The sequence below is a fragment of the Tetrao urogallus genome, assembly GCF_951394365.1.
Source record: "Tetrao urogallus genome assembly, chromosome: 3".
Taxonomy (NCBI): Eukaryota; Metazoa; Chordata; class Aves; order Galliformes; family Phasianidae; genus Tetrao; species Tetrao urogallus.
In genome coordinates this window covers 38,112,671-38,138,270 of record NC_136815.1, presented here as the reverse complement: position 1 = coordinate 38,138,270, position 25,600 = coordinate 38,112,671, and the positions used below count along the sequence as shown (strand labels likewise).

The 25,600-nt window shown below is 37.8% G+C and overlaps 1 protein-coding gene across 1 annotated transcript; it reads right to left on the bottom strand.

The window, feature by feature from the left end:
• Positions 1-25,600, bottom strand: LOC306945162 (transcription elongation factor A protein 1; the record flags this gene model as incomplete). Its single annotated transcript, XM_079533867.1, has 10 exons — positions 1-15; positions 820-891; positions 1,840-1,986; positions 3,557-3,714; positions 4,243-4,299; positions 6,076-6,224; positions 7,265-7,352; positions 14,558-14,663; positions 19,934-19,996; positions 25,532-25,600. The coding sequence occupies 10 exons, from the start codon at positions 25,598-25,600 to the stop codon at positions 1-3; spliced, it is 924 nt and encodes a 307-aa protein (XP_079389993.1).

The following is a 25,600-nucleotide window of genomic DNA, read 5'->3' as shown; positions in this document are numbered from 1 at the left end:
TTAGATATCTTGTATCTGTATTGAGTAACAGGAAACATAAAGCAAGACACATAAAAGAACTCCTAAGGCAGTAATCCTAATATATGCTTTGCAGCGTTATTCAGAGAAAAAAACTAACAAAACGAAGATAGCACACAATATTAAACTTAATATTATATCTTAAATAGTAAATTATGCAGGCCTTCATTTCAGTGTTTCTCTACTTCATTACAATCGTTCCCGAGACAACTTCTGTTGTTGTTTTAACATTTTTTAACTCCCATTTCTTGAAGTCTTTTTTTGTTGTTTTTTTTTTTGTTGTTGTTGTTTTTTTAAGAAATGAAAGCAAATTATCACTGTATTACACTTAGCCCAACACAGGAATATGGCAGCAGTTTCCTCTTTTTTATATTCCGCTTTTTTTTAGAGTAGAAAATAAAAGGGAAAAGAAACCTACCAAAATGCCTAAAGGAACCTATTCTACCCATCAAAGCAGAGATTAAAAATGGTTAGAAAATCCTCAGGAGAAGACTGAGAAAATCCAGTGGCTATCTTGCAACCACTTTTTAAGACAAAGCATAATATTGTACCTGGATGTCACAAGGTCTAAGTCAACGTCCTGACTTTTACCCTCAGCCAGAACTTGTGCATTCTCAACACCTTTGGCCACAGATAGCTTCATATTAGAAAACTATTTCAGAATATCAATGTACAGTATCATTTTTGGGTTAAGAAATAACAGTCAACAGAAACTCAACTGTCATTTATGGTAAAACATGAAATTAAGCACAGAGCCTGGTTGTCTGCTGTCAGGTATACAGAACAGTTGAATAGCCTTACCTTCCATCTGTTTCCACACTCATTACAAACAACAAATGTTGTCATAGGTTCATCAGCACTGCGGGTTTGAACCTTTGACAAAGGCAAAAGCCAGAGCAGGAAAGGAAAATTAGTACGTTCAACTTTTGTTAGCATGTGTTCAATGTAAAGGTTTAAAATCAAAGTTTAATGTCAAGTAACTACATTTGGATAAGAATATAAGTTAACTTTGCATCCCAGTTGAAACCACTTTATTTTGTTTGGACTATACAGTGATTATAAGCTTATGTTTTGACAACTTTAGAAGCAGTAAAATACCAATTTCATATAGGAACTATATACATATATATATACATATATATATACATATATATATACACTATATACAGTATAGGAACTGTTTGTATATTTCTAGGAAAAAAAATCTGTGGTGAAACTACACTTTAAAGCTACAACATAGGATACAGACACAAAGGCTTAAAGTCTCATGACTCAAACACAGCTTTCTGTTTGAAGTACCTAACAGACAACAATAAACCATAAACATAGCTAATCTTGTGATAAATACTACATGTCCTGCAGCACCACTACAGTTCTTGGACGTATATTATAATAAGAAAAAATTCTAAGTCAGAATCCTGCATCAGTCCAATGGTAGATGATAATATATACATACTCACTACCTCCATTAAAAAAAGGCTTACACATTGCAAACAGTGAACTAGTTCTCTTCCATGTAAAACTGTATTATTACAATTAAACCAGAAGAATTAGCAAAAACTCAGCATCACAAACTAGAATTTCAGGCAACATAACTACTATGCTTGAATTTAGATAAAATATTTGGTAAATTAATACAATTAATACAACAAACATTCTTTACATAAGCACACCTATGTAGACCCAACTGTCTCCATGTTTTGTATTTTGTTAGCATTTTGTAACACGCCATTTTGTAATGAACTCTTTTTTTCTCTGACCATGTTTATACAGGGCTTCTGCTATGAGAAAGGAAAATGAACGTCCCGAATAACCACATACCTGGGTATATGTACAGTTCTTCTTTTTGCACTTGCCACACGTAAACAGATCGGTTTGGGTACCTCCTGTTTTGGCCATCTGGTGCTCTCTGATAGCCTCTTTGGTCAGATTTTTGCGCATTTCTTTCAACTCATCACTTGCCATTTCCTGTCACAGACAAAATTTGGCAGAATTTAGTAGGAAGTTCTTGTTTTAAAGAAAATGAAGTGTGAACCATAGCTCCAATGTGCAGGATCTCAAAAATACATAGTAAGCATTATGCGCACAGTTAAAAAAAAAAAAATTGTTTCTTTTTTTTCAATAGCATTTTACTCTGCATTCTGCCTTGACGTGGAATGCAAAATTTTCTATTAATGCCATTTCCCTTAAGACATCATCTGCCTGATATAATTATATAATAAGGTTTTATAGCCATTAAATTTGAGACCTTGATCCAATATAGTAATTAAAACAAATAAGGAGCACTGGACAACACGAAACATGTTTCTGCATTTGTACTTAAACACACGTAGAATAAAAACACTGAAAAAATACACTTCAGATACAACCTACTTTTCTTTCCCCATTCCTTTGCCATCATCAATTTTTTCCTGGCCTCTATATAAACTACAAAAAAAGCCACTCCTTGATATCAAAGCTAGTCATGATTTTTGTTACTCCTAGATACAACTTTATACCTATCTGGGGCTGGGTACAGGGGAGGGTGAGAAGTAGCAGAACCCAACACATAAGCAGAACTACAAACTGAAATCAAATGCTATCCATGCTTTTATTTTTCTTTCCTATAACATTTTATTTTTCACTTCTACTTTCTTTATAAATCAAAACAAATCTAGACAGTGAGCATCTGTTTGAATGGGAGCTTCTGTTAAAGTGCTCAAAATGTTCTTTCAATAACAAACCTAATTTGATTCAAAGGCCAATTCTCCTAGCTTCCTTCCCATATCATTTATGTCTTCTATTTACTGTAAAGTGTTTCCTTCAAAATCATTTGACATAATCTGTCAAATTTCAGATAAGCTTTAAATCAACACTAAAAATGCCAACAGGACATGCACTTCAAAAGCACAGTGCTACATCTTTCATAGGAGAATAACAGCAGAGGCTAGTATTTGAAAAGCAAATGGCAAGACAGGCTAATGTGGATGGTAGTGTTTCATATCCAGAAGGGTGAATGGCTTAGCAGCTTGAAGTCAGTCACTACCCTGAGCATAAACCATCACTAACAGACCACAGAATCATAAAATCCTTAGGATTGGAAGGGAGCTCTAAAGGCCATCTAGTCCAACTCCCCTGCAATGAACAGGGGCACTATAGTTAGACTAGGTTGCAAAGAGCTTATCCAGTCTCACCCTTCAAAGTCTCCAGGGACAGGGTGTCAATCACATCACTAGGCAACCTGTTCCAGTGCCTCACCACCCTCAGTGAAAGAATTTTTTTCCTTATATCTAACCTAAGTCTACCCTCTTTGAGCTTGAGGCCCATTGTTCTGTATTTCAGAGATTCTGGCAGAAAGCTTACCTGACTCACAGAGAAATTACATTTTCAGGAACCACTAAAATACACCACTTTCATTTCCTCTGCTCTCTATAATTCAGACTGTGCAAACCATGAAAAAGTCTTATTCCTTCAATAGTACAGGCATTTTTTATTAGTTAGTTAGCAGCCAGGACATAAGTCCAGTAGGGAACCAATTCAAGAGCTATGCTTTACTTACCTCCGCAGTCATTTTGGCAAATTTGTCAGGAGGTATGTTCCCACATAACACATTTTTTCTTAGGTTTGGATTCTTTGCATCCTTGAGATTCGCTATCCTACTTCGTACCCTATTTTTGTATTTCATATCAGTGTTTTTTAATTCTTGAAAAATAGGTGCTTTGGATTTAAGGAACAAAACGAGTAAAACAGAGCACTGTGCATTGTTTTTTTTTGGAGGGGAGCAACTATTTTAAAGAAAAGTCTTTCCCCACTCTCCCATCTCCAAACAGCAGTTACTCTCTGCTCAACACAGCAGACAGTACTTCACATCTTGCCAAAGCCTAATCACTGTTTAGCACATAGCTGGCAAAACATGAATTTGGGGATAATAGGATTTTAACAAAAATTCACAAAAATCACCCAAGGACATAAGCCCAGTTCCTTGTTCTCATTTAATTTCTAACATAATTTCTGTATTAAAAGTAAAAATAGAAATCACACATACACAGATCCCTCTGTTTAGTTTGTGGTACTTTTCTAAATACTGAATTTCAGTACTGACACGTTGAACACAGTTTGCTTGTTTTTGTTTTAAATGAAATGAAATACTCAATCTACAGATTAAGTGAACTATTTTTTTTAAAACAGTATCAATGTTCTTAAATACTCTCATCCTAAAGCACAGAGATGCCCAGCAAAGGATATCTTCTTCGATCTGAGAACCCAATTCTTCCTCATCAGCACCAATAGCAATGTAATCATCTGAGGAAAACAAAAATTAGAATATTAGCACTCTGATGATCTCAGCAGTATTTTATATCACTGAGATCCAAGCTGGAACATGAAACAAATCATAAATAACTAAAATGAATTTCATTTGCTAAGGATTGGTTGACTTATAAAGTTTGTTAACAAGACTTTGAAGAAAAATCAGTGTAATGAAGAGCAATAAGAGTTGTAAAAAAAAAAAAAAAAAAGTAGAATTACCTTAAATCTTTCAGACAAAATTATCTCTAGCTGAAATACATTAAAGACAACTTTGCTGTACAGAAAAAAAACATTGTCTTCTATTATGCTTGGCAATTACCCATCTCTAAACACAGTGCATCTGTGTTTAGAATAGGCTGTTATAATGAGAAAACATTCTTTATCAAGTTTTATCAATTCTTTCAGCCCACACAACACAGCTATGTTTTGTATGCATGCAAGAGAAAGATTTCTCTAGAAATACAGTAATTAAAATATTATTGTTAAAAACATGCCAAGTAGGGAATGGTCATAAAATGTGCAAATTAGAAGAAATGAACCATAGCAATATTGAAGACAACACAACACAACCTAAAACATCTCCAGATAATTGTTTAGTGTTTCTAACCCAAACCCTTCTTCATAAAGACAGCTGCCTTTCCAACACAGCCAGGGACAAATTAGACACAATATGTGTTTTCCTCCTCCTCATTCTAACATGGGTGCACTTTGATGAGTAATAAAAACGTAGTTTCTTCTTCATCTCATGCAGAAGGCCATAGAACCAGAAAACAACCATATATTTTGTGACTGGCGTTAGACCTATGGATGAACAACTTACACATCAAACAGGAGGTGACACTACAAAAAGATTTCTTGGAAACCTAGTGAAAGTTTCAACTACACACAATTACAAAACATAAGAAGCCATATGCATCTTTCTAAAAATCTGTTTGTTTGTCCTCTGAATTACATATCTGCAGGATCAAAAGTCTATGGCCTTTAGTCAGCTCTGATTTCTGCCTGTGTCAGAATTCATGTGAATTAAAAGTGAAGTACAGAGTGAAATGAATAAAACACATAATTTCGGAAGTCTGCTTACATTGAGTCAGGTTACACTAAGCTAAGAACAGAGAAAAGTTCTTGCAGATGAGAACAACGCATAAGAAAGAATTCAGGTCACTGAGTACAACAGTTGATTTGCTCACTATCTAGCATATCATTCATCAGTTTAAAGACACACAAGTGTACAGGATGGGGAAAAGCAAAACAACAACAAAAAAAGTCAAGCAATTCACAGATGCCTCAAAGGCAGGAAGATGAAGCAGTTTAAGACTAACTGTGACTATATCCATGAAACTTCAAGGTTAAATCAAAACAGAAAGGCATCCTTCGAGATCTAGAATCTGAAGGCTCACAGGACCTCTAGAGTAAGAAAGGCAGTCATGTTTATGGTGACGTTCTCACTCAGAGATGAGACAAAAAATAGCAGTTTCCATTAATAGAGTCAAATGAGGAATTACAGAGGTAATAACTTCCTGTAATGAAGGTTCTCTGTAGACAAGATATCAGATGATTAGAAGCCACAAAATGTCCCATATCACCAGCAACAAAAAAGTAGTTCAGTACACTCTCATCTTGCCGAGATTACTCAGTTTATCGCATCTTGAGTGAACTGACCTATGGGTATGCACACACAATTGGGCATAAGAAAGGGTACAGTAAACAGAGACAGGAAAAGAACAGAAGGAAGAAACAGTTAAACCTTAAAATATTGTCTACGGAGCTCACCTCCTGTTCTGAGAGCTGCAGAGAGCATTTCTCTACATTTCACTCGTACAGAATCCGAAGTGCTTGGAGCCCGAGGAAAAGAAGGGATGAAAGAATTTGAGGGAGCGCTACCCTCCTCCTTCCTGCTGCTGGAATTGCTACTTGAACAGCTAAAAAAAAAGAAAGTAAAAAAACAAAAAACCTAATAATAAATGTTTTTTGCATTCTTCAAATCACTTTGTTTGAGGGGAACCCACAGATCTTTTGCTATAACTGTTTAATGATATTAATAGAAGAACACAAGACGCTGTCTAAAGTCAATACAAGACACCACTCCAGAGTCAAAACAATTTTAAGAGTGTCTTCAGAATATTTACCAGGGTATTCCACACAACAGAGACAACAGCAAGTATTTAATCCCACTATGTGGTTACTTATATAGTAAGTTTTTACTCTCAGTTCTCTACATTAACATGAAACCATTTTTCCCTTCAAGGAACTTTACTTTAAAAAATAGTAAAGAAATATCACACTAATGTGCAGTCTGCTTACTGTACTGAAGTGGTACTATGGTTTAAGAAAGCTTTTGCATAGTCTGAAAGTGTTCTCTTACACAAGGGACAAATAATTAGAGGTTATATTCTAATTTGAAAATGGCTGTTGTAAACAGATTTGCTACAAGCAGAAATTCGTAGAGAAACCAGACTTGCTGATACTATGCAAATATTTTCAGCGCCTCAAGTGCCATGTAGATGGGCTCATCTTTCTGACAACATATATTTTGTCTTTGCCAAAAAAAGGTGCTGAACAAGACTGTTTATCAAACATAAAAGCTAACAGACAAAAGAAGTATTCTAAACCTCTAACGTATATAATTACCACAAAGTTGTAACTGAAAGCTACACTTCTCAAAGCTCAGTACTAGTATCGAGAGAGGAAGGAGTCTCTGACAGATAAGACAGAATAAACAAAAGCTAGACTGTCCATATCTTGTCCTGTGGCTTTCATCTTTTCTTAATGCATCAGCAGCAGTCGGATCTTCTTTCTTAGCAACATATCATTTTTTGTACAATGTACATATTTCACAAAATAACATGGAAGATGTCTAATATTTAAAATTTTGGCCCAAGTGTATGTATAAATTGGTTGATTTTTCAGGTTAATCCTAATTTATAGTGAACGAGGCTACCTGTCCTCAAGGTTTAAGTACCTTTCCTCTCTTGCTTCAGGGCTGTTTTGTGAGGAAGATGCAGGCTCCTTTTTCTTTTCTTCAGAATCCTTATCAGTTGAAGGTCCATCTGGGAATACAAAACATGAGAAACTTTCACTCAGTAATCGATTTAAAGCAGTGGTACAATATCTCTGATAATTTCTTCCGAGCCAGTTAGACGTGCTGTTAGCTCCTACTCTCTGATTTGTCTCTCTCTTGCACTACAGTTTTCACCTCTCACACCCTTGCCAACCCAGCAAAGAAAATCTACGTCAGCACTTCAAATCCTTCGGGTCAAGTCCAGCATCTGCTTTAACTGGCAGTGAAGATACAATAAAAAAGATTCTAAAGAAGCTTGACACTAAATCAGCCGCCTGCTTTGGCTTGCTTTCTCCACTACCTACAGAGAGCACCCAGTGACACTGCCATCCTGCCATCACTCACCTAATTTTTGTGAATTTCTCCTTCCATAGAAGGAGATGGAGAAAGAGATTCCTCATAGATCTGCCATTACATATCTAACTCTGTATGCTGTTATTACTTGGATGAGCTTATTACAAATTTTAAAAGAGAACTAAATTCAAAGAAAAATAGAGAAAAGCCTCAGTCATGAACTGGGTATCAAAAAGGAACCTCATTTCCTGAAGGATCCTATCCCCATGTTTCTCATGGGAACTTGTGGTATAAAACACACAGATTCAGGTCTCTTCTTACTCAAGCACTTAAAGCACACATCAAGAATTCCATCTCCAGATGTAACCAAAAATTAATGCTTACAAAACAATCTGAGATCCAGGCAAGTCCACAAAATTCTCCAGAATATTCTCTACAGGGGAGTGCATATCTATACTCCCCTTATATATTACTATTATATATATTACCTTATATATTCTGAGTGATTGCCTTTAATAAACTAAAAGTGTTATTTAAAAAATCCTAATAAAGATACTGGTTCAATCAAAGTATTTATTTAAAAAAAAAAAAAAAAATCACTAAAAAAGCAAAGTGTAAGCAGAATGGACTGTAGAAGATTTTTGCTATGACACCCAAAGACAGAGAAAGGAAAGAAACCCACAATCCATTTTTAACACACACATTCACAACTAGTCTCTATGGCTACAAACACTTACATGATAAATACATTTTTAAATATTCTATTTATGCACGTTACCTCATCTACTCACATCTTAAGCACATGACAATTTTTGCCAGAGGTTTTTAGACAGATATATCAGTATGTATCTTAGGGTAAACACTTGTGAACATTTACTGATACCCTGACTGCATCTTTCACTTACGTAGGGCAGAGTATAGATGAGACCAGAGGGTAAAGTAGGAGGTAAAATCATGGCTCTTTCTAACCTGAGCAGTCTATGCAAGCATGTCTCAAACAAAAGGTCAAACTTCAGCAGCTGAGACAATTGAACCATCTTCAGCAAATACGCGTTCAAAACTATGCTACCTTTAATCTCTCAGAGAAGAGTTTATATATATTTCTCTTAAATCCAGCTTCATAAATCTGAAAATAAAAACATTCTCTGCTTAGTAGAAATACTCTTACTAAGTCACTCACTTTTATGCATCATACATTGAAAGTATCAAGAAGGTTCAGTGCCAAGCAGTAATTACTCTTAAACTCACACACGAACACGGATTACTTATTTTATTAATTACATACTGTTCTTTTGTCAACACAGTGTTTAACAGGGGAAAAAAATATTTATCTTTGAGAAATGAAAGTCTCTTGTCTCCTCCAATTAGCTTTTTTACATCCAGTGGCCAGACTCTGGAGCAAAGGAAGAATGACAGCTAATGGGAACTACAAACCACCATAAAATACAACAAAGAAAGATGGAAAAGTGGCTTGTGACATATACTTAAAAATTCAAATAAACAAGTGATTCACATCAGGAAACACACAGAAGCAGATAAATATTTAGAATTAAAATTTAAACTATCTAAGTTCCTCTGAAGAGTCATGATTTTTTTTTTTTTTTTTTTTTTTTTTTTTTTTAATTGTACAGCTATTATAACTTACAAAACCTTTTTTTTTTTTCCAGGAACAAACTGAAATTATCATCAATTTTAGAAATGAAAAATTTAACTTCAGTTTTAGCCACTACTGCTTCAGAAGCCCATTAACAACAAACTAACACAGACACTTGAGGCTTTTGCTTCCTTTTAAATAACAGAAGTTAATTTAAAATAATATCCAGTTGACTGAAGGTTTGCAAACACAACTCCAGTCTACCAGAAGGGCAGGAAGGAGGATCCAGAGAATTATAGGCTTGTATGTCTGACCTCAGTACCAGGGAATGCCATGGAGCAGACCATCTTGAATATCATCGTACAGCACATACAGGACAACTGAATGATCAGACGCAGTCAGCACAGATATATGAAAAACAAGTTCTGCCTGACTAACCTGATCTCCCATAACAAGATGACCTGCTTAAAAGATGAGAGAACATGTGCCAATATTGTATATCTTGACTTCAGTGAAGTATTTGACAGTTTCCCATATCTACTGGAGAAACTGGCCTCTCATTGCTTGGACAGTTGTACAATATGTTGGGTGAAGAACTGGCTAGATGGCCAGGTTCAAAGAGTCACAGCAAATGGAGCTCAGTCCAGTTGGTGACCGGTCACCAGTGGTGTCCCCTATGAGCAAGCACTGGATCAGTTTTGTTTAACATTTTTATTACCAATCTGGATGAGGGAATGGAGTGCACACTGTCATCCAGCGTGACAGACAAAAACATATTAGGCAGGACTGTCAATTTACTTGAGGGTAGGAAGGCTGTGCAGAGGGACCAGTTGCATCCAATTATCTAACATTCAACAAGACCCAGTGTCGAGTCCTGTACTTGGGTCATAGCAACTTCACACAGCAGTGTGAACAGGAGAAGAGGGGCTGGAAAGTTGCTCAGCAGGAAAAGACTTGAGGCTGCTAGTCAGCAGCCGGCTGAATGTGAACTAGTCATGTGCTGAGATAGCCTAGAAGGCCAATAGCTCCTTGCTTGCATGAGATAAAGTGTGACCTAAACCAGGGTAGTTATTGTGTCCTTGTACACCACATCATTGAGACTGAACCTTGAGTATTGCAGTCGGTTGGGAGCTCCTCACTACGTGAAGGATACTATGTTGCTCAAGCAGGGGCAGAGAAGAGCAGCAATGTCAGTGAAGGACTAGAAAACAAGGTTTAATGAGGAGTGACTGAGGGTACTGAGCTCCAGTTTAGTTTAGAGATGAGATGGCTGAGGGGAGACCTCTTTACTCTCTAAAAATCCCTGTAAGGGAGTTATAAGGAGGAGGATGTTGCTCTCTTTTTCACATGCCTAATAATTGGACATGAGAAAACAGTCTCAAGTTCTGCTATGGGAGGTTTAGATTGTATATCAGGAAGAATTTCTTCAAACAGAGGAGCTAATCGTTGAAACAGGCTGACTAAAGCAGAGGCATTTAAGAGATGTGTGGGCAGGGCACTAAGGGATGTGGTTTAGCAATGGGACTCAGCTTGTCAACCTGATGGCCGGACATGATGATCTTGATTTTTTTTTTTTTTTTTCTTTTTTGGAACATGCTGCCCAGAGAGGTTGTGGATGCCCCATCCTTGGAGGTGTACAAGGCCAGGTTGGATGGGGCCCTGGGAAGCCTGGTTTAGCATTAAACGTGGAGGTTGTTGGCCCTGCATGTGGCAGGGGGATGGAGATTCATGATCTTTGAGGTCCCTTCCAACCCTGGCCATTCTGTGATCTTTTCCAAATCAGATGATTCTACAGCTCACACATGACATGTAAAAGAAGAGGTATTCTAAAAGTACTTTTGCACTTGCTATCTTATAAATAGACATATTATACTTAACAGTAAACACTATTTCTGCACACGGACTGTAATTTAGGAGCTTATTTTCCTCAATAAAAATTTGAATTCGGCCAGTAAGTTTTTAGATGTACATGAATAACTAAACCTAATGACAGCATTACCATATCTGTAAGATAGTCTTAGACTGTACCAGATTTGCTCCAGCAGAATCAAAACTAAGCTTGAAATAACAGAGGATCATATACGCAAACTCAACTGAATAAAAGACTTCTGCATAGTCTGGCTAGTGTTAACTTGGTAACATTGAAACAAAATTGCTCAGGCATGCTTAAGACAGACTTTTTTGATTTTAAATTGACATTTCAAAGTGCACTTGACACATTTGTATTGTGGTTGGTTTTTGGGTGGTTTTTTTTTTTTTTTTTTTCCCTGGCAATACAGGATCAGACTTACACTTAAGATTATTGTCCAATAATTCTGCATTTCCAACCCAGTACATAAGCTGACTGAGGTTAAATCTACTTAAAGGTCTAGACATTCTTTTTCACTGTATACCCTTAGATTTTAGTAAGAAATTAGTGATTTTTCTACACATATATATAAAATTTTGGTTATGAGGAGTTCTTCAAATATATATACACACACACATATTTGAATTGATACCAATTGATATCCAAAAAATTGATATCCATTGATTCATCTGTATAACAATCTACATACTCAAGTACTTGGCAAAATAGTAACTCCTTGCAAACTCCATGTTATGACACAGTGTTATTTTATTCTGAGAACAGAATTTGCTTCTTCATGTAAATTGCGACCAACTAGGATGTGTGGTTTAACGTTTTTATAGCAACATCTGAAAGCAATCTTTCACTATAGCTCACGCAGTGACTCACTCCAGATATTGCCTAGGAGCCCTCTGCTGGGCAGCTTCTGACCTCACTTGAAAAACCATTTGTAACCCAGCATAGTTTTAAGCAAGCCAAAAAATCTGTTAAAACTCTGGTGATTCACAACCTTATTTTGATTTCTAGTTTCCCATGCACCCTTGAAACATAAATTCCGAAAGCATTCAACTTAGTACGTGCAGCCTGAACAAAGATTCTTTCCTAAATTCAAAATATCATTTATAAAAATAACTCACAAAGATTTCAGATCTGAGTACAATGCTTGGTATGATTAACAGCTGTCCGCTTCTGTTGCCATCTTTGATCCATACCATTTTACATGCACTATAAACAGCATAATCGAAACTGATTTCTCAAGCAGCTCAACATAGGGTATTTCGTATTCTTCTGAGAAAGTCAAAACTAATGATAAAACAGAATAAGATTACTTCGTAAAATTCCCACCCAGTAAGTCATGCAGCCCAAATAAGTCTTGTAATTCTGGAAGTTCTAATTACCAACCAATGAAACAAGAGGTGAAACATTTGACCTACCGTGCTTTATTATACACTCTACATTGTCATCAACAAGAATGTAATTATGTCAGATTTTAATACAAAGAGTGCTGTATTTTCAAAAATAGTTTGATTTTGTTCTGTACATGCATAACCATAAGTGTAACAGACCTGGCACAATCGTGTACATGCAGCAGTGTCTGCCCCGTAACAAAATTTAGAGTAAGATAAAGGTAACAAACTCTCTGTCCCAGGAAGAACATACACAGTTCTGACTGTAGTCAAATATTTGCTATTTACTTTCCAGTTCTTCACACATTTGAGATCACCTGATGTACGCGGCCTAAAGGTAGATTCTCACAATTGTCTTAAAACAATCTGAATGTAGCAAACCATTAAAAGGGGCACCTTTTAAAGTTCCACCTTTCCCCAGCTGTGTGCTACTGCTACAATCCGTTTGCAAGAACTGCAAAAGAGCTGGATCAAGAAACCAACAGTTGAAAAGAACTCAGAAGAAATAAACAAAATGTTTAGTTTACAACTCCTGAGTTCCCTTTTCTGACCTCTTCAGTACAGGAATGAGCAAGAAGGCCCCTCTGCAGAAGGGAAGGAAAACCTTTTTCAGCTGCAATCTATACTTTGATGAACCTACCATTACCATCAGACACCACAGACTTATTCCAGTTTTCCATAGCAAGAACACACTCAGAGGTTGAGGAATTGTTTCACAGTGTTTGAACAGTTAAATATCAGTCGGCCACAGCTAACAATATATTAACACAAATTTGCCTGACTTCAGACATTACAGAAAATCAAGCAGAAGACTATTTCTGTTATCTTAAACAAATAGTAATCCCTTTGTTCAATGGGTAGTGACACCAAGAAGAGTTACTATTACTCGCCTAATTAGAATTATCTAATGTTTAAAAGTGTTAAAAAATATCTCCGGTACAGAAGCTGTCGCTTACGAGGATGTACAAATTATTGAAAAGCAGATTATAAGAACTCTCACAATTTCTCCTTTTTTTACATATCAAGGCACTGTCTAATTGAAACAAAGACATTTCTATGCCATTTACAAAAGGAGTCATAAAATATTTGCTAATGCTTCATGACTGATAACACAGCTAACTGGGATAAAATGAGGCTAACAAAATGGATAAATTGAGGTTGACTGAGGCTGGCAATGAAATGGGAGGCATGTATTTAGCACATTTATCTAGAGAATATCAAACATTTAAATCAGTAGAAAAATCATACAAACTGTTTCCTATTTCAAAACCTTAAGCCTCCTGAAGCTTAATTTATCTAAACTGGGATACAAATAAACACAATTGAGTACAATACTATGCTGTATTAGATACAACTATCTAGAAGACAGCTTAAGATTTAAGTCATTTCAAATACAGTAAGTGCTACAAGATATCCTCATACAAAACCCTGTTAACAGAAAGCTTTTGGTAACTGCATTCATTGCAGTAATGGAAATGAAAGAATTTTCTAAAACTATTAAGGTTTTACAAAGTACAGTTTTAATTAGAGAAACATTCACTATCTCTAACAGTATTTTAAACTTTTTTTTTTTAGTTTCTTCTCTTTACAAACGAGTTTATAACCAAGCTTCAAAGGGTACACACTTTCACATGAGGTTCTGCATGAATTCTTCAGAGTACCTTTTACGTTTGACAGAGGAAATAGTCAAGAAAAGGCTTTTTAGCTTTTAATACTGCAGTACAATACTGCTCACTCAACAGCATGCAGCAAGGTTTGAGAAATGAGTCATGTTGCAGAAGCTGGTTTCCTACTGTTTGTCAGCACTAGTCAATGCATATTAACTTTGCTTCTGACTGTATTTTCACAGTAATCATCTGTGGCAGTCAAAGAGGTTAAAAAAAAAAAAACCAAAAACCTACCTCAGCACAGATAGATTCAATACTTAAGCAACAGCACAACTGTTTCTGAAGAATGGAAGCGTAAGGATTTTTATCAAGTCCACACATAGTTGTAATACACAAAATCAGGTCTTTTTTTCCTTAAAGAAAAAAGAAAAGGTTGTGCCATACCTAACAGTTTCTTCCAAGATTTGATCAAAGATTTTGCTAAAGAAGTAACTTCTTCATCTGTGCTTTGCTTGCGTATTGCATTCACTGACATTCCAATTCTGGTAGTCTGCAACAGAAATGAAATACACGCTATAAAAAGTGGCATGAAGATAATTGATCAAATTAACATTTCTAAAACTGCTTTTTAGACAATTTTATTTTAAAAAGATGTATTTTTATTTATCTTCATGACTATCAGGATGAAATGCTGCAAGCCTTTACAGAACATTTTTTAAAAACACACAGTGCATTTTACGAAGAAATACAACACTACCATTTGTCTCCATCACAGAAGTTCAGAGTTAAGGGAAATTGGACCAAGTATTTCTGTCCTTAAACCACTTCAAAGAAACTCTACAAACTACTGACCTAAACTAAGTGTGGCATCCAGACTACCTAAGAACGTGAAAGTCTTTTACACATTTTAAAGTTTAAAAAAAAAAAAAAAAAACTTTAGTAAAGGTTATAATCACAAAATCTTATTTTCCTGTGACACAATGACTGCAGTTATATTTGGCATGACCAGAAACTTGCTAAATGTTTCAGTAACTTCATATTTTTCAAATTCCCATTTTCTGACTATGGAAGAAGCTGTACCTGTCATGTTGGGAGTGATCGTGTTTTAGGTCCCAGTCATTTTAGCAATACTGACACTTATTAAAATTTTAAGCACAGAGGTTTCTGCGTTTAGGTAGAAACAATAAGAAAAGCTTATCCTTCTCAAAAGGCCAAGCTGACAATGGGCTTTAAAGCTTTGGCTCTACTGCCACCTATAGAGTGAAGATGATATTTATGAGCTACTCAAGATTTTTTTTTTTTTTCCTCCCTCCTTTTAAGATCTATAACTTATGTCCTCATGGACATAAATTTAGATAAACAGCAGTAAAAGTATCATTTTACAATATTTTCAGCAAGCATCTTAATATAAAAAAATAGAACACTTCCACACTTTCAGTTTTGGGAAAGAAGTATTTTGCACAAGTATTGTACTATAATATCATATCTTGACTGATTACTACATTTTTACATTGTTCTTAAGATGCCTAGCTTTGCTGCATTTATTAATGGCCAGACTCACTAAGTATGATTTATTCTATTTATTTTTGCAGTGGTTTGTCATAAATATCTTCTCCTTTAAAGGAGAAGTTAAATCTAAGCATTACACTAAAAAAGGAAATAATTTGTTTCTGAAAATTACCCCTTACAGCCCACACAGAACACTTCTCTAGGCACTCTGGATGTGCTAAACGACTGGAAACATACTGAAATCTTCAGTAGATATTTCAGCAAAGGAGGTACATCAAAATCCCAGGTCTGAACATAGTTCTGAACATATTTTAGACTGAAGAAAACAGATGGCTACTCACTTGTAACTAAGGTTTCTCAAGATGTTCTTTGTGCACATCCACACTAACAGAAAGCGCCAAACAGATGCAGAAGTTCTTCCCCATTTCACCTTCCCCCCTCGTGGCTGAGCAGTGAGCACAGGCCAAGGACTTCACTCATGGGCAGCTATTTGGCATTTCTTTATAGCTGCCTACACGCTCTTTTCATGATATGCTGTATGGGAACTGCTGAATCATGGCCTGAACCTCTGATTGATCACCCGAGACAAGCAATGAGTGAGCCCTGGGAGCACAGGTGAAGGCAATTCACCTGTGCTGCTAGAAGGGGTGGAGCCTGGCTCCACCTCTCCTAGACCTATTTAAGAGCTGGCTACCAGTGGGGAAGGATCTCTTCTGGAGATCCCTCCTTTGGAATTTTACAGCTAGCCCAGGACAAGGGTAAGCCCTTTATCTATTCTTTTTGGTATAATAACCTGCTTAGCCAAACTCTCTTGTGTATTTCTTAATTACAACATCTGTATATTCATTGATTATACATATGCTTTAGCAACTAGTTAAGTATCACACAAAGACCTAAACAGAGCAGAATTGATCAACTGCTGGATATTATCCACAAAAATAATTAGAGGGCTGGAGCACCTCCCATATGAAGACAGGCTGAGGAGCTGGGCTTGTTCCTTCTGGAGAAGAGAAGGATGTGGGGTGACCTCACTGCAGCCTTCCTGTACCTAACAGGAGCTTATAAACAGGAGGGGAGTCAACTCTTTGAAAGGGTTGATAACTGCAGGACAAGGGAAAATGGTTTTAATTTGAAGGAGGGAAGATTTAGGTTGGATATCAGGGGAAGTTCTTTACTATGACAATGGTGAGGGGCTGGCACAGGCTGCCCAGAGGCTGTAGATGCCCCATCCCTGGAGGTGTTCAAGGCCAGGTTGGATGGGACCCTGGGCAGCCTGGTCTGGTATTAAATGGGGAGGTTGGTGGCCCTGCATGTGGTAGGGGGGTTGGAGATTCATGATCCTTGAGGTCCCTTCCAGTCCAAACCATTCTATGATCCTATGATTAATTTTAGATTAGGAAAGTAACATTTTGAACTCCATAAAACTGTTGTTTGAATGAGAAAAATATACCTAACAACAACAACAAAAAAAAACTTACCCTTTACTGGTAACTGGGAATGATCCTCTAATTTATTTACCTGAAAACTCATGTAAGCAATCACAAAAGGTCATTGTTAGAGCAGTCATTTGGTGAATACAACTACACATCAGCTATCAGCATTTGAAGTTTCCTCAGTCTTCCAGCCTAGAGAACTGCTACTGTAAGAATCATTTCAAGTCAAAGACTCTTGTATTTCTGTCTAGTCCAATTTAACACCTGAAACTCTTTTTTATAAGTTTATAATGTGCAGGTATTTAAAAAACTCTCCTCTGTTCAAGTCAATCACTCTTCCCTACTTCATATTTCTCAGCACTTGTTTGCATTTACTGTGTTCTATTTTTGAATAGTAAAGAAACTCAGACTTGCATAAACACCTGTTTTCTCTCTCCACCAAATCATTCAGGCTGGAGGCTTAACAGCTAGGCCAAGCAGCTGAGGAAGAACAGCAATCACTAAAGCAAGCAGAGATGTTACCAACTTCAAATTGCAATGAGGTAATAAGACAGAATTTGGAAAACTTGGCCCAAAAGATTGACAAATAAAGCTCTTGAGAATAACCACATCAAGCTTCCCAGGTCTCCATGGCTTGCCAGTGAACTGGCAAGTAACTAACAAGGACTGCATTTCACAGCTCAGTTTCATGTAGGGGTGTGCACCTGCACATGTGCAATTTCCAGTAAAATCTGCTGGTTCAAATGAAGACATCTACCTCACTCACTGTCTAGCTGTGCACTACCTACAATAAGGATCTGAAGACCAATGTACTTATTATTATGCAGCTGCTAATAAATCCCATGATAATAAATACATGAGCTACTGGCTGTTCACACAGGTAAGCAAGCTTACACATAACTTGTATGTGAAACAGATTGTGTTGTGTGTAACTGCTTCATCTTACTGTGACAAAAGTCCAATAAGACAGACTCATGCCACAAGCACTAGCCCAAACTGCTGAAGTGCACTTTCCCACCCCATGCACCTGTAAATTGTCCCCAGTTCAGACTAAAGTGACAGTCATGCTATGAGATGAGATGTCACTTCTCTTACTGCAAAGGAATAATGAAGCTATCATTCAGAAGTGCTCTTCTCTGTGTAAACAATTTTGAAATGGTTTTCCCTCATGTCCATTTGAATATATCAGTCAATACCTCCATCTACACAGAGGAAGTTAGTGCTCCAATTCTCTCACTGTCATCCCCCTTGACATTAGCACACAAATGACCACCAACTAGCAGAGCCGAGAGTGTGATCACTCCACATTTGAATCATTCTTCCAAATCCTCCATTGCTTAAGCAATTTTAGGAGACTACTGGAAAACATACAGCAGACTTCACATATTTATTGAACTCAGCAAAAATAACACAAATTTCAGTCTAAATGAAATCTTATGCAGCCAAACAAGTGTTTTGGATACAGGAATGGATGCTTCAGAAAAACTTGACTAAGCTACAGTTAGTCTACCAAGTAAGAGTAGACAAAAAACAGTTGATCCCTTTAGACCTACTGTAACAGAGAAATTTTCTTTAATCTGCCAATACAGATTAAAACCAATCCTTTATTAGAACATTTTACGTTTAAAATAGATCTATGTGATGTAGATGGGAATAAATAAGCTTATTTCAAATAGAACAGAAAACAGGACAGAATTAGTATGCAACCCCATATAAACTGAGCTAGTGTGACACAAGTACCCTAAAACACAGACAGCTAAATTGAAATTTATCAAGATTAAGAGTCATCTCTGTTTATAGCATTACTAAGAAAAGTTTACACAGCAACTGAATAAGAATCAATTACCTACTTTATTCAGACCCTCAAGGTCTGAAGGGGAAAAGAGTACAGGGTCATGAGATACACTAATTCATGCAAAAAGGTGAAATTTTAATTAAAATTGCAAATATTAAATGGCAATCACTAGTACTAATAATGTGCTGAAATACATTATACAAAAACATAGGCAACACTGACACTGCTTAGATCTTTCCAGATAATCCTGCATCTGCAAATTAAATGTCACTTAAGACAAAATTACTTTTCAGTCTTTTCCAGTTTAAGTGCCTACCACAGCAAAAAAAACCCTGAACTTTTGCTAACCTCTGCTATTTGCAAATTTTCAGAAATGGGTAATCTCCAGTTAGTTTGGGACAAAGATTGATCACTGCAGAACTATATAATCAACTCTAAAACTTTACATGTAAATAAAGATCACTGATATGCTTTTTTGAAAGGATTTGTAAAAGTAATGTTAGAGATGTAAGAGATAAGCAGAATGAGATTGTAATGCATGTAAGAGAGAGAGATTGTCCCACACCACCACACCCCATACAAAGGATGCAGAATTGGTACTGTAATTAACTATAGAATTACACTACTGGCAAGTACATGTTTAAACGGGCAATGAAGAAACACAAACCTACCAGAAGGTATGAACGATGGTTCTCCTCAATTACAGTCCAGAAACAGAACTAACTACATAAAAGAAGGACCTCTTACCAGGTGCATAATCCTTCATCAAATAAGGAAACATATCACACTTGTATTAACAAGAAATTAAGAGTGCACGTAAGGGAAATCTATGAACAGTGCTCCACCATGACAACATCCACTATTTTCAAATCAAAGGTCAACTTCAATAACTTGCTGCTGGAAGAAAGCACTTCAGAGCCCTAAATCATAGTGAAATAATACTATTTAGCCAAAATAGCAACAATTCTTCAAGACCTTTCTCCACATGAATCTATTTAAATAATGCAACCTTCCAAATTTGCTGGCTTCACTTTCATTATTATGGAGTTAATTTTTGCAACATAAAAACAAAAGAAGTTGTACCTGTAATAACTCAAGGGTCATGGGAATATTCTTAAGTTCCTTTAATAAATCAAGAGCTCCAGCCTGCAAAATCAAAAAAAAAAAAAAAAAAAAAGTCAAGTCAGTAGGAATCAAGAACTTCAAATATAGTACCAACAGCATATTCTTAGTCTTAAAGTCCCAGATTGGATCCATACCATCAGCTTTCAACTTACCCACAGAAAAATCCCAGGAAAAGTAACATTCTGATTCACCAACTCTAAAAATTAACCAACATGAATTCAGAATTCACAGTTTCCACTGAAAGACCAGAGAAGTTTAATCCTGTATAATTCAAATGCCAGTCACTGTATTCTGTAAGTTGCTTCTTAACCACCACACATCCTCTCAATGATGTCCTCAGGTGCATGTCACTTATCATAAATTAAACAACAGCACACTACAGTGACGAACCTCACGTGTTTGAGAACAAGAACTTGGAATTAAGAAACTCTGCAGAGTCTATCAGTAACACAGCTTGTTATGACTAACTTCCCTATCTGTATTTAGAGTGGTTAGTGTGTCTGTTTTACTAGACACCGGTTTAATGTCCACCACAGAAAGAGACATCCATGTAAGCAGGTTTACTAACAAGTGCTCCAGTAACAAAGCTGCACAAGACTTGCTTAGAAGGCTTATTTTCAACTACTCACTTTAATTCAGTGAAATTACGTATATTAAATCACATAGGTTGGTGCAGACGGATAACAGTATTCATTCTACATCACACTGGCCAAGCATCAACTTTTTCCAAAATGGAAGCCAGAGACCATCCCAACACACTACAACATCTGAACCAATACATTTGTTTATTATATGACTCCCACGTGGCTCTTTATTCCTTTTGCACTGCTATGACAAGGAAAGGTACAAACAAATACTGTATGAGCAGCAATCTTCAAGATAGATGAGTCCATTTCAGAGACTGCAATTAATAGTAATTAATTAGTAGCAGATTAGCTATCTATACACACAACTACTTTAACAAGTCATTCATTTGCCATGCTGGCCTTACTTAAAAGTTTTCAAATATGTGAGCAACATGCTTCAGAATTTACTCATCTATTTCAGCAAAGCTCTGCAGCACCCACTCCTCACCACACACAGGGCTGCCCAGCAGAGGACAGCAGCCTCACAAAAACTAAGTCACACCTGCTATTCAAATGCATCTGGTTCTCAACCTGTGACTTAAGGAGAGCAAGGCAGCAAAGGACTTCTCTCACAAGAGGCCACTGTACCTGAGCTAACTTCATCACATCTCTGCCTTTTTTTTTTTCCTTTAATTTAAATTTGTTTGGAAACAAACCCCCAAATCCCCTTCTTTCAGTTCATTAAAATTCAATTCCCTTATTTTTCTTTACCTGTCACTCAACATATCCCATATCACCATATTTGCTTTTCCATACTTAAAATATACATTTTGCATATCTTCATTTGCATTTGTCCTTCCTTTTAAGTTCTCCCCAATCAGCTTCTCACACTTGTTGCAAGGGAACTCAAGTAATCTGCTGCTGCACCCGCACCATTTTACAATTTAACCACTAAAGATAACACACAAAACAACCACTAAGAGGCTGAGAAAAACAAAAGTTTCAGGTTTGTTTTTTTTTTCAGCATCACATTCAAACAGACACAGATTGGAATGCTTTCAAGTTCTGCTACAACTTCTTGCGAGTGACAAGCAGCTAAAACCAAAAATGTAATTAATTCCCACCTTACACAAACCCAATTCACTCATGAAACCAAAGCTCTTCTATTTCACCGTTACAGAAAAAAGTCTTAACTTCTGTCCACAAAATACAAGGCTTCTCCAAACTGAACTACCATGCTAATCCATATCCTTCTCTTTCCACTCACATGCATGCTTTCCGTTTTTTTCCCCTACGCAACCACTGATTAAAACAAGTTCATTAGCTTTAAGAACACAAAATAAAATCAAATTCAAGAAAATTTTCTTAGCCAAAAATAAGCACTGTATTACAAAAAAAAAAAAAAAAAGAAAGAAAAAAAAGATGTCCTTCTCCAAAAGACAATCCAGTAACACTTACCTCCAAAGTAATTCACTTATTAGCAAACTGCACAGTACATGATTTCAAAATAAACTCAGGATATTGGTATAGCACAGCAGTGATACTGTAATGCAAAGTAGGAATTACAGCACGATTCTCATCTCATCTTAGAAATACATTCCATTCAAAATTTCCCTTTAATTTTTTTTTTTAACTGCAGGTACCAGAACAATTTTATTATTTCCAACCTAAACACCTTCCAAAACAGCTTGACATACAGCAGGTGAGCAAGCCACACAACTAGCAATAAGAAAAAAGAAATGAAGCACTCTTTACACAGTAGTTCTCTACATGTTATGCCCTCACATTCTCAAAATTTGTAATGCATTGATGCTTTCTAATCCTTAACTCTTCTCTAGTCAATTACATTAAATGTACTAAATAATAGATGCTTTACAATCAAATCTGAATTAAAAACTGCACCACCAATAAATGTACAATCAATAGGTATGCAGATGTTAGGCTTAGTAAAATCATAACAGAGAAAAGTTAATCAAAATAAATGGAAACAGCTCACCAGTATCATAGGCTCACAGTAAACTCTGCAAGGAACAATTGCCAGGAAGAAATTCCTGCTCAGTGGCAGTCAGCCCTTAAATGGGGTCTAGGAGAGGTGGAGCCAGGCTCCACCCCTTCCAGTAGCACAGGTGAATTGCCTTCACCTGTTCTCCCACGGCTGATTCATTGCTCGCCTCAGGTGGTCAATCAGAGGTGCAGGCTGTGATCAACAGTCCCCATACAAAAACACACTACAAAGATGATTATAAATCTTTTTTTGCAAAGCATTTCTGTAATTTTATAGGAATTGAAAGACAGGGTCCCATTGCAGGTGGTTTCCAGCTTACCTTAACTTTCATCTACGCATTTAGCAGATTATCCTTCTCAGCCTCCCTTAGATGATCAAATCATAACAACAGAAACGTGCTCTACGTGTATAGTTTAAAGTTAGGCTTCAGGCTACAGAAAATGTAATATATTTATGAATATGGCAGACTTACACAGTTATACATCTGATCTACTCCAGGAAACAAACATTTATTGACACAGACAACTTCTTGTTTTCTTTTCTGAACTTACTCAACTGTTTTATCATCCAACCTCATTGTTTATACTTATTCATCAAAGTAACTTAGTGGAAGAAGTGTACCTACACACAAACGAGAGCTACAGGAGGGTACAATATGCATTTTAACCATATCCCAATAATTCTGAAGAAGTAGTGACATGTATCTCAAAAATGTAGGCACCTGAAGTAATAGCAGAATATGTATCTACTGTGTATTATACACAAAATTGCATCGTTATTTTGTCCTAAAAAAAAAAAACTCTGTGCACCACATCAGTAAAATAGTTATGAAATCTGCCCAGATACAATTAAACCCTTCATTAAAGCAAGTCACAAAGAACGTGACTCAGGATGGATGTCTGCTCTGACTGCCTTTTCATCCCATCAAAAGAAACGCCGCACAGCTCTCTGTCACAGGCACAGAGCCTCCCTGTGTAGCAGACTGTTTCCTGCCATCGGGCTCTTGACAACTTCAGAGAGAAATGGCATCAAAGCCTTTTTTATTGATGGGTGTCATCAAATCATTCTCAAAGACACACACTAAATGTATAGTGAAACACAAAAAAAGTGTTTCAGACTAAAATGCATGTTGGCAGCATAAAGAAAGGTTTCCTGTTCATTTTAGAATCATAGGATCATTAAGGTTGGAAAAGACCTCTAAGATCATCTAGTTCGATCATCAGCCTACCCCCACCATGCCCACCAACCATATCCCTCAGTACCACATCTCCACATTCCCTGAACACCTGCAGGGATGATGACTCCACCACTCCCCTGGGCAGCCTGATCCAATGTGTCAACACACATTTAGGAAATTTTTCCTAATATCCAAGCTGAACCTCCCTGGCAGCGTCCCACTGAGGCTTGCCCCATGGACATGGTACCACTCTCTGCAGCTGTGAGATAATTTGCTTACACACATCAGAGCATGGGCATGTCCCCGGCTGCTGTTAGGAGTTATAGCCCTAAGCCTCCCAAATCCCCAAGAAATACATGATGGTCAGTCACCAGGAGCATCCATGGGATCAGTGCCCTGGTGGCCATTCCCATGTTGTCTGACAGTGTCACTTGCCTTCTGTTGCCAGAGGCCTCCTAGATAACACTGAATTGACTGTATCTCACTATTCTCGCTATCATGGTATTCAAACATTCAACATGTTTTGACAAGCAGTCAACATGTTTTTCTCGGAATCACAGAAGGTTTGAGTTCAAATGGACCTTAAAGCCCATCTAGTTCCATTTGCCTGCTGTGGGCAGGGTTGCCACTACCAGCTCAGACTGTCCAGGGCCCCATCCAACCTGGCCACCAGGGATGAGGCACCACAGCTTCTCTGGGCAGCCTGTACCAGTGCCTCACTACCTCTGAGTAAAGAGCTTGCCCCTAACATCTAATCTAAAGCTACACTCCTTTAATGTAAAATCATTAACCCTTGTCCCTTCTCAACACAGAGAGTCCAGTCCCAGCTTTCCTGTATCCAGCGTCCTGACTGGATGTCCTCTGATACACTACTCCAACATCAGAGCTGGGAAAGCGAAACAATGAATCCTTTTGTGCTTAGAAGTTCAAGGGGGGAAGGGGAAAGGAAGAAACTGAGTGTTACTGTATCACGAGGAGCTTGCAGATTAGTTTTCTAAGAGCAAAGGGATGTGAGCCTCCGCTTGTGAGGAGACTGCTGCCAGAACTTCAGCACCTAGGTGCAAGTGCTGCAAGCTGCCGTCCCTCCTCTACCAACCTTACTTAAAGTATCTGGTGCTGCTGTTGGCTATACAAAACTCGGTCCAGTCAGTGGGAACCAGATAAGTTTCATTGCTTTACTGCAACCAGTAATGCTACAAATATGCAAGCCTTAGTAAGTACTTGATTTTTTTTCTTTTGCAGGAAAAATAAATATTGCTGAAGCATCACACAGTTTTTAACTGTCACTTGTATGCTACTTTGTGTGTCACCGTATCAGGCACTTGGCCTGATAAAGGGGGGAGGGAGGTTTGGTGCTCAGCCCACGTGTGCTTCAGAACTCTGCCCACACAGACGTGGCCAGCAGGACCAGGGCTGCTCAGCCACCTTCACGGCTTTGAAGCCTCACCGTCAGTGCTCCTACACGAAAACAATGTATTCGGAGGAGAAACCCGCCCGCGCCTTTCCCACCCAGCTGCCGGCCGCGTACCCGAGCCGGCCGCCGCCTGCTCCGCCGGGCTCAGCGCGGACACCTCTGCGGGCCGGCACACCGAGCCCGCCTCTCCCGGCGGCGGGACGCGAGGAGCCGGGCCGGGGGAAGCTACCCCGACCCCGCCGCCAGGCTGAGGGCTCCCGGGGCCGCCCCCGAACGCCGCGTGGCCGCTCAGAGCTTCCCGGACGGCGGCAGCCCCCGTGGGCCGAGCGGGGCCCGCTAAGAGAAGGCAGTGCGGAGCCGGCCGGGGACCGCGCCTCGCCCCGCCCTGGCTCACCGCGTTCTTCTTCTGCACCATCTTGTCCATCTTCTTGGCGATGCGGATGATCTCGTCCTCCGTCGTCAT